Raw genomic sequence first — 9107 nt, forward strand, 5'->3', positions numbered from 1 at the left:
GATTCTGTAGGATCCTGCCTGACCAAATTCCTTTTCCCTTTTTGAGGCCTACAGCAGCCACTAAATCTTTGAACTATCACTTCCACATCACCACTTCTCTGTCCATAAACCTATCTTATCTAAGAAAAACTTAGATGTGGTCAGAATACTAACTAATGCAATGTATTAAATGAGTGAATCAATTTTTTAAAAATTTATTTGGAATAAAGGAGCCATGAGTTGTTCTTCCCGCCTGAAATGGCAATTTGCCCAATATCCACTTTTAAAAATCCCATCCATCTTTCAATATCCAAACCAAATCTCACCTCCTCAAAGACACCCTCTCCACCCCATCTTCACCTCTGTTGGAATAAACTTCTTGCCTATACTTACATAGTACCTTTGACCTACTATTATAGCTACTTAAATGTCTTTCTTTTAATTTGCCAAAGGCAAAACCCCGGTAATTGTGCTCTACACAATAAGTATTCAATAACTGCCAGTAAAAGAGAACACAGATTTAAGAAATTAAAATATGTACAAATGTTTATGGATAATGTCTGCCCATGGTAACTAGCCTATCACTACCTAAAAGAAAACTGAACAGAAAATCTAAATAAATAATCTGTGGCTTAGAGGAGAAAACAAGAAAATGAACCTATGCAGTGTATACATATCTTCACTACAAATGAACCTATGCAGTGCATATATATCTTTACTACATTATTTTCTAAATCAGTGGTTCTCAACTGGAGGTGAATTTACAATCTAGGGGACATTTGGCAATGTGAGGACATTTTTGATTGTCACGATTGCAAGGGAAGATACTGGCATTTAATGGATAGAGGCCAGGGATGCTGCTGAACATCTTACAATGCTCAAGACAACCCACCACAACAAAGAACTATCTGGACCAAGTCGTCAGTAAGTGCCAAGGTTGGGAAATCATGTTGTAAATGAAACAGACAAGAAAAAAACCCAAAGCTGCCACATAGTCTACTTGAAATTCCTAAAATTTTCTTAGACAATAAGTAGAATCACCTCCTCTTTCCACTGACTAAAAATTGGGTCTAAGGGAGAGTAAAAACAATGTTCCTAAGCAGCTCCATTTACATACTAACAAAAAAAGAGCTGGTTACAAGCTGTCACTTACCATGTGACATCTCTGCCAAAATTCCACTCTTATATTTCCTTGTAAATGCTTAGTTACAATTTCCCAGACAGCTGATAAGTCTATTCATAACAATACAGCAACTAAACTAAAATATAGCTTGACTGCAAAACTTTAATGGCAATATATAATGGCCATCTGCCAATACATCTACAAACAGATGAATAATCCACTATCTACAAGACATATGCTTTATAATTTATTCTCTACACAAGATCAGTTAAACTAACTCATCTAAACTTTCAGGCACTCATTCATGACACTACTACAAAAATTTGAAAGGCTAGCTGGAGGCAGCAGACAATTTTTCTCAAGTATAAAACACACCAGCCCTTTTAAAGTGTGAACCACTCTCCATCTCAAAACTGCCTCATGAAACTTGCAATACTAGTGGGTCCAGATCTTACTGTAACACATCCATTAAAAACAACAACAAAAATCTCAGCAATTGCTTCTTCTACCATGAAGGCAGAAGACCACAGCTGTTAGAAAGCAAAGAAATGAAACCTAAGACAGGACAGGAAGTATACATTTTGAATCCAAATGAAACCACAAGGGAAGCAGAAATTAACTGCCAAAATAATTTAGTCAGACAATATCCAAGCAGGTAATAAGCTATTAACACTGTTATAACAAAGACTTATAAGCCTAAAGAGACAGTCATTCATTCAAATAATGTCACCATCTTTGGCTGATATTCCGGGACAAAAGCTACTTTATATTCTGTAAAGGATGTACCTGGTGGAAAGGAAAGGGATGGGGCAGGAGAAGAAGACTTCGTGGACCACATGGACTAAAATCAGCATGTGCTCTAAGACTTCCAGAAGCTTCAGGATACAGTGACTATTAGCATTACTAGACTCTTCTAGAACCTGGAGTCCATCCTATTTAGTTAAATATTCCTCCCAATGCTCCCACTATCTTCTCTGTTCCTCTCCTCAGGCTAGGATAAGGCTTAGCTTGCTACTTTATCCAGCCTTATCTCCACTATCTCTCTCTGTTCCAAGATTTATAGTGATACATTTTTATTTTATACCATATTGGATATTTTACTTCCTATTTAAATGACAACCATTTTTCTGCTGGCTTAGAAAACAACCCTGTGGCTGTTATATTAGTAACAAAATTTCTGATAAATGAGCCACTGAGATGCAGCGTCTTCACTATACATGTATCATGCAAAAAATGTATGTATATATACACACATATGTGCATACACACATATGTATATATGTATATACACACACATATGTATATATGTATATACACATGTATATAGATACATGTATATATATACCTATGTGTGTATATATACATATATGTATATGTGTGTGTATGCACATATATGTGTGTATATATACATATGCACACATATATATACATACACACACAAAACAAAACAGATACTTTCTGGACCTTTCCCATAAAGGAGTCTAACAGTAGGAATCCACTTCAAGTGGATCTCACCGAAACACCCACAGCATGGGAAGAAATTAAAGACAAAAGAGAATAGTGAAGGAAGGAAAGGAGGAAAGTTGAAGGGAGTATAGAGTATGAACAGTGGCTCCCACAATGGCAGCAGAAGTCATTCCGTGGCACCTGTGCCCCTTTTATAACAGGATTTGACCTGTTTGACTGGTATTCCCTATAGCTATGATTATTCTACTTTCTCATCTTCCAAAACAACTTTGATGTCTTCTCTGTCTGGTACTTTAATACTTCCCCTACTCCTGCTTTTCCAACTTTGATATGTTAATTTCCATTTTTCTTTTTTTCAAAATGCCATTCTTTTAAAGCATAATATTATACCTCACCTGCGGCCTATCCTAACCTCCTCCTACCCCCACCAAATGAACTGTATTCAATACACCCTTTCTTTTACTCAACAGAGGTGTCAAAGTCTTTTAAAATCTTTCATTCTGTCATAAATCAAGAGAAAATACTCTGAATTTTCCTTCAATTTGAGTAACAAATTCCCAATGTTATTCGGCCTAGAAACCTCATATTTAAGATCATATTTTTATTTTTATAAAACATAACAAAGTATTTTCAACTTAACTGATTCTCTTAGAAGTCTTGTCAGTGTATTAAAAAGATACTTACCTTTCAACAAACAAAAAATTTCATTATCCTTTCCTGCCCAGAATATCATCATCTTTCCCACACAGAAAATAGGTTTTCTTCCTTTCTTCTCTGCTCTATTTTTACAACTTGAGACTAATTCAGTTTCCTTGATGTTGAATTCTCTCTTTATTGGTCTTACTGGGGCTTCTTACCTCCTATCTTCATTTCTGACGCTTCTGAAACTACCATCTTGCTCCTTGGTTTCCCACCACCCCACCATTTCAATGCCAGACATCCCAGCTCATTTACTCTAACAAATTAAAATTCAGCCGAGACAAAACTAATTTTCATCTACATGAGGCAGGATCTGTAGCTATTCAGATTAAAAATTGCCCAGTCATGATCTTCCACCACTGACAAAGGTAGACAAGAAAATTCTTAAAAGTCAAGGTCACGAAAACAATTGCTACACCCCCCAACCACATCCATTCAGCAATACTCAGCATCCTCCCTGAAGTGTCTATAAAAACCAACAGTTCTATTTTCAAAGAACGTGAACATAATGCTTCCCTAAAGACATTCTCTAGTGTCCCCACTGCAGACTTTAAATGGAATGATTATCTAAACGAGGAGGAGGGAAATTCAGACTGGCACAAGCCTTTATTTATGATTCCCACAACCACCACCTAGGTCTCAGACTTCTAACACTTGCTTTAATTTACTTAGGACAAATGCCTAAGATTGAAACAAGACTGGCTCCAGGAATCTTTAAGGGACCCCAGGACCTATGCCTCCCCCATTTTGCCGGTTCAATTTTAGCTGAAAAATATCATTGTATTCATTCTTTTCTTTTCTTCCTTCTTCAAAGAACTAAGTTCATCTCAAGCTATCATTGATTCCACATCTAAGGAAGTCTTCCCTACCATGTCAAGCTATAAAATATAAGGTACATTAACAAGAAGCCTCTCAAAGTCCACTGATCTTCCCCATTAAAAGTACCACCACTCTGCCAATTTGTTTTTCATAACTTTCTAGATCCACTGCCACTACCTTATTCAGGACCAAAGTCCCAAAGGGAATCTTTTGTAAGGAAAAGAACCTTACAAAAAGGACCAATTTTAAAGTCTTCCCCTTTTCTAAGCAGTAGTCACTTCCCAATTAATGTCAGGCTCTAACAACCTTACTTTTCTCTGTTATCCACCACTACATTACACAGAGTCATTTTCCTAACACATAGCTATGGACATATTAATTCTAACAAATCATCTCAGATTCTCCATTGTCTACCCATTTTAACTATAAACTATGGAACACGATATTTAGGATCCTCTTAAACATGGTCACCTTATCAAATAGGATTTCCCTGACCACTTTGTCCAGATAAAACAGTACCTCCCTGTCTTTATTCCTCTTCCTAGTGCTTCTGACCACCTGATACATATTTAACTGCTATGTTTACTGACTGTGTCCTTCTACTATAATATATCCTCCCACATTCACTCTTTTGTTCACCAGTGTACCCTCAACACTAGAATATATTATGTTCTCAACTTACATTTGTGGAAAGAACAGATGAACCCTGACATGCAGCGTACTATAGCTGACTTGAAGTTAGAAGACCTACATTTGAGTTAGTTTCCACATACCAGCTATATGAACCTCAACAATTTTACCTTCTTTGGGCTTACATTCCTCATGTGTAAAAGGAAAGGGTCAAACTTGATAATCTCTACAACTCTAAGTTTTCTCAGCTATATCACGCTACCTTCTTGTCTAACTGGACTGAATAACCTCCCTTCCCCCCAGCTTCCCTACCTACGTAACTCTGCTCAGTTTCCTTCCATTTGGAATTCCCCTCTTCTCAATCCACATCTGTCAAAATGAACATTAAGGATGAACAATATCCTAAGTGTCATTTTCTTGAAGTCTAACAAACTGTAAGCTCTGTAAAAGGAGGGTGGAGTTCTTATTTTTCTATTCTCAGATGTTGGTACAATGCCTTCCATACAGGTGATCAACAAAACAACTAATGAATCATGAGTACATGAAAGAGCAAATAAACAGTCTTTCCTGATTCCCTCCCATTGCTCAGGTGATCTCCTGCCTTTGGACTCAAAACACTTGCTATCTTTTATTTTTATTTATGTATTTATTTATTTATTGAGACGAAGTTTCGCTCTTGTTGCCCAGGCTGGAGTGCAATGGCGCGATCTCGGCTCACTGCAACCTCCGCCTCCCGGTTCAAGCGATTCTCCTGCCTCAGCCTCCCGAATAGCTGGCATTACAGGCGCCCGCCACCATGCCCAGCTAATTTTTTGTATTTTTAGTAGAGACGGGGTTTCACCATGTTGGCCAGGCTGATCCTGAACTCCTGACCTCAGGTGATCCTCCCGCCTCGGCCTCCCAAAGTGCTGGGATTACAGGCATGAGCCACCGCGCCCGGCAACATTAGGTATCTTTCATGGTACTTATACTCTGTGCTGTTTAATTTACTTGCCTAATAGATACTCAACTGCAAATTCCTTAAGACTAATCAGCACCCTGATGGTTTCCATATCTCTCTACAGCACCCACAACAGATCTTTGTCATAGTTGTATTTGAAATATTAAACAACAAAGGAATATTTGAGATGAAAAAAAGGACCTCAAATTACAGACATCATTCCAACTGTCCTATGGTCACTGGGCAGATACGCTGTGTTAAAATCAAGCATTCAAGCATAGTTCAAATATCTCATCATTCTCTCCTCTCCCTATTATGCTAAATAAAACTTTACTACTTTAAAAATTATAACGGCCACCCTATGTATCATGTAACTACACACCTCTTGCAATATACATATAGGGATCCACACACGTCAATACTTTCATGTCACTAAACAGCTAAAGTGACTTTTCCACTCATTTCAGACTTCCACCTCATCCAATTCCCTCCTCCGCAAGGTACGAAACAATTTTTTAAAAAACATCTTTCCATAAGGCCTCCCTTTCTTAGTTCTGCTCCTGAAAGACAAAAAGGACCAATTTTAAAGTCTTCCCCTTTTCTAAGCAGTAGTCACTCCCCAGTTAATTTCGGGATCTAACAACCTTACTTTTCTCTGTTATCAAGATTTTTGACCCACTTTACCTCTGCCTCCAAGCTCTTACTCAGCTTCCACGGAACCTTTCAGCTGACACAAAAGCTGGTGTCCTTCCATTCAATATGTTCTTGCCATCATGTACTAAGTTCAACCTATCTACGTCTTCTTCCTGAAATGTGCATCAATCGCCGCGCGCCCCCCACCCCAAACACACATCTCGCGCGCACACACACACACACACAATACCCATGTGTCACTCTACCTCTGACATACAAGTTCCTTACACCACACTTAATGAATGCACACGACTCTCAGAATGGTATCTTCCGACTACACTGATTCTAACCCAGTTTCTTCTGAAAAACCCAACCTTGTCCACAGTGCCTCCCTCTTTCCTCACTTCCCCATCTATTCCCCTTCATCGCCTCCCCACATCGCCAACTAACTACAAATGACATTATTCCTCAATACTCCCAACCCGAGAATGAAGAACAAGCTCCAGTTTCCTGCGGTCTCCCTCTCCCCCTGTCTGCCCTCCGCGGTTCCCCCGCCCCAACACCCCAGGTGTGCAGACTTCCTCCCCGTCCTCTACTCATGCATCGCTCCAACCAATCCCACGCCACACCACGAGTCCCCTGCCACGGGGATCAGACTCCTCCATACCCACCTCCACTCGGGGTCGCCACTGCCTCCCCGGACGTTTCTCTCCACCCCTCGCTAGCGAGCCCGAGAACACGGGCGCGCGCGCACATTCTCACGCTTCCCCAACCTCCCTCCTCGCACCGGGACGAGCCGGCTTCGCCAGAGCTCAGCCCGGACAGTGGGGGCTAGGCACCCATACCCGTTCCGCCCCCTCCCGCAGATCCCCTTGCAGTCCCCGCCGCCCTGCCCGGCGAGGAGAGGACGCAGCAACTCCCCCGCCACCCCAGACTTACCACCTCGGTGTCTGTTGCTCCATGCCCCAACCTGCGGCCCGCTCCCCCTACGTACCAGCCCGGCCTCGGCACTCACCGGAGGTACTGCGCGCTCTGCAGGCTCATCCTCCGCCGCCGCGTCTTCCCGCGAAGCCTCCGTGGGTCTCTCAGGCTCCTCGGAGCGGCCCCGCGGCACCGCGGGTGCTGGCGGCCGCCGCCATCTTCCTCTCCTCCGGCTCCTCCTCGCTCGGCAAGGGGGGTGGGGGTGAATGAGGCGAGGGGGAGGGAGCCGGGAAAGCTGCTCTCGCTGCTGCTCTGGCCCGTGGGGCGCAGGAACACTCCGACCCGGGGGGGAGGGGGTGGGAGGAGGGGCGGGGGGAAGAGGAGAAGCAGAGGAAGTCGGCGACCGGGCGAGGTGGGGGTACCTCTCGCGAGATTTCAGCAGCGCCTGTCCGTCCCGGTGATTTCCGCCTCTCTGTAGCACTCCTTTTTGGGATCAACGAGCTGTGTGGCACCTGTGCGGCTTCTGAGAGACCGGCTGGTGGCGCTTGGCGGCTTCCTGCCAATCCACCCTTCTCCCGCACAAGGGGGCAATCCCAACCCCACCACTGGGAACACCCAGGCCAAAAGAACGGGAGTTACACTCAAAGTCTTCCCCCTTCTTATCACTCCTGCCGATTTCCCTCTTCCTTTTTGCACGCCTCCACTCTTCCCCACCGGAAACGCCGCCCCTTCCTCCTACAGTTCCTCCCAGCAGTCCCACAACTCTTGTCTTCCTTCGCGCGTAGAGAGTGACTCAAAGGACCCCCTCTCCTCTTCTCTGCAGCCCCTCCCCATGCACGCTGGGAGACTCTTGGAGGGGATAAGGTGGGGCCCGGAGAGGAAGAGAAAAGAAGCCAATCGGATTGGATAGGCAGCTGCCATGGCAACTGGAGGCTGTGGTTATATTGTCATAGTAACCGATGTGTGCGGACAGGGTGACCCTCCGCTTGGCCAATGGATTCCCAGGAAACCGCCCAGGGTTCCCCGTTGGCTTCCCTTCCATCTAAAGGCCTCCCCCAAGTTAGGAATCGATATAGTTCTCCCCGGTGGTGAAGTCCACTTCCTCCTCCCTTCCCACTTCCCACAGCAATTGGGGGACACCCCGAGGCATTCACCATGGGCTTTTCCACCCGCCTGCGGGCGGGAACCACCTCCGTAGTTTCCTCTCAGAGCCGGGCGTGGAAAGGGCTGGGCCTGCGAAGAGGATGCATGGCCTGGAGGCTGGCGGGCGGCGGGCTGGAGTCGTGAGGGTGAGGCGGCAGCGCCAAGCGGCGACGAAGGGCAAGGGGTTTCCCCACAACTGCCTTGGGCTCTGGGAGGCGGGATCCCGCCTGGACGGGGTCCCTGAGGGAGGAGAGCGGCACACGACAGCCGCGATGCCTCCCCTGCCGACGGGAATAGCCGACTTCTGGCGAGTCGACCGCTCCCCCAAATCCACCCCACCCGCGTACTCCCTTCTGACCTAGCTGTCGCGAGCCTGCCGCGAGGAGGCCAGGGTGAGGGTGGGAACACATCCTAGAAGGCTAACACGTGGTTTTCTATCATTTAAGTCGGGGACAAGCCGGAAGGCTGACTAGCACCATCACTCTGATAGGCACCCCCCAGTGGGGATCCCGCTTGATTATTAAAGGCAGACCTCCAAGTTCCTCCCTCCTCTGCAACCTTTCTCCTCTCACGGGTCTGCAGTGTCTTAAAAGTCGTCATTCTGTGTCGCTGGGTTAGAGAGGAAAACATTGGATAAAAGAGTATCAAGAAGAACGAACCCTAGATACATCTGTCTGGTGAAAGGAGTCTAGGAAAAGAAGTTTCATTCTTAGAACAAATCTTTTTGGATATTTATTATGTGTGTTTTGTGTC

The 9107-nt window shown here is 44.4% G+C and overlaps 1 protein-coding gene across 31 annotated transcripts in view; it reads right to left on the reverse strand.

The window, feature by feature from the left end:
• Window positions 1-8721, reverse strand: part of SMG7 (SMG7 nonsense mediated mRNA decay factor) — an 82634-nt gene extending 73913 nt beyond the window's left edge. For 8 of the 31 annotated variants that reach the window (XM_063613806.1, XM_055235119.2, XM_063613801.1 and 5 more), the window contains exon 1: window positions 7306-8656. In XM_063613806.1, the coding sequence (XP_063469876.1) occupies window positions 7306-7334 (29 nt within the window). In that variant the 5' untranslated portion in view covers window positions 7335-8656. Of the gene's footprint in view, window positions 1-6039; window positions 6217-7305 lie in introns of those variants that run through there. The other 23 variants (XM_063613798.1, XM_063613790.1, XM_063613789.1 and 20 more) reach the window with 10 other exon arrangements.
• Between the last annotated feature and the right edge of the window lie 386 nt (window positions 8722-9107).

This window comes from Symphalangus syndactylus, chromosome 19 (assembly GCF_028878055.3).
Source record: "Symphalangus syndactylus isolate Jambi chromosome 19, NHGRI_mSymSyn1-v2.1_pri, whole genome shotgun sequence".
Taxonomy (NCBI): Eukaryota; Metazoa; Chordata; class Mammalia; order Primates; family Hylobatidae; genus Symphalangus; species Symphalangus syndactylus.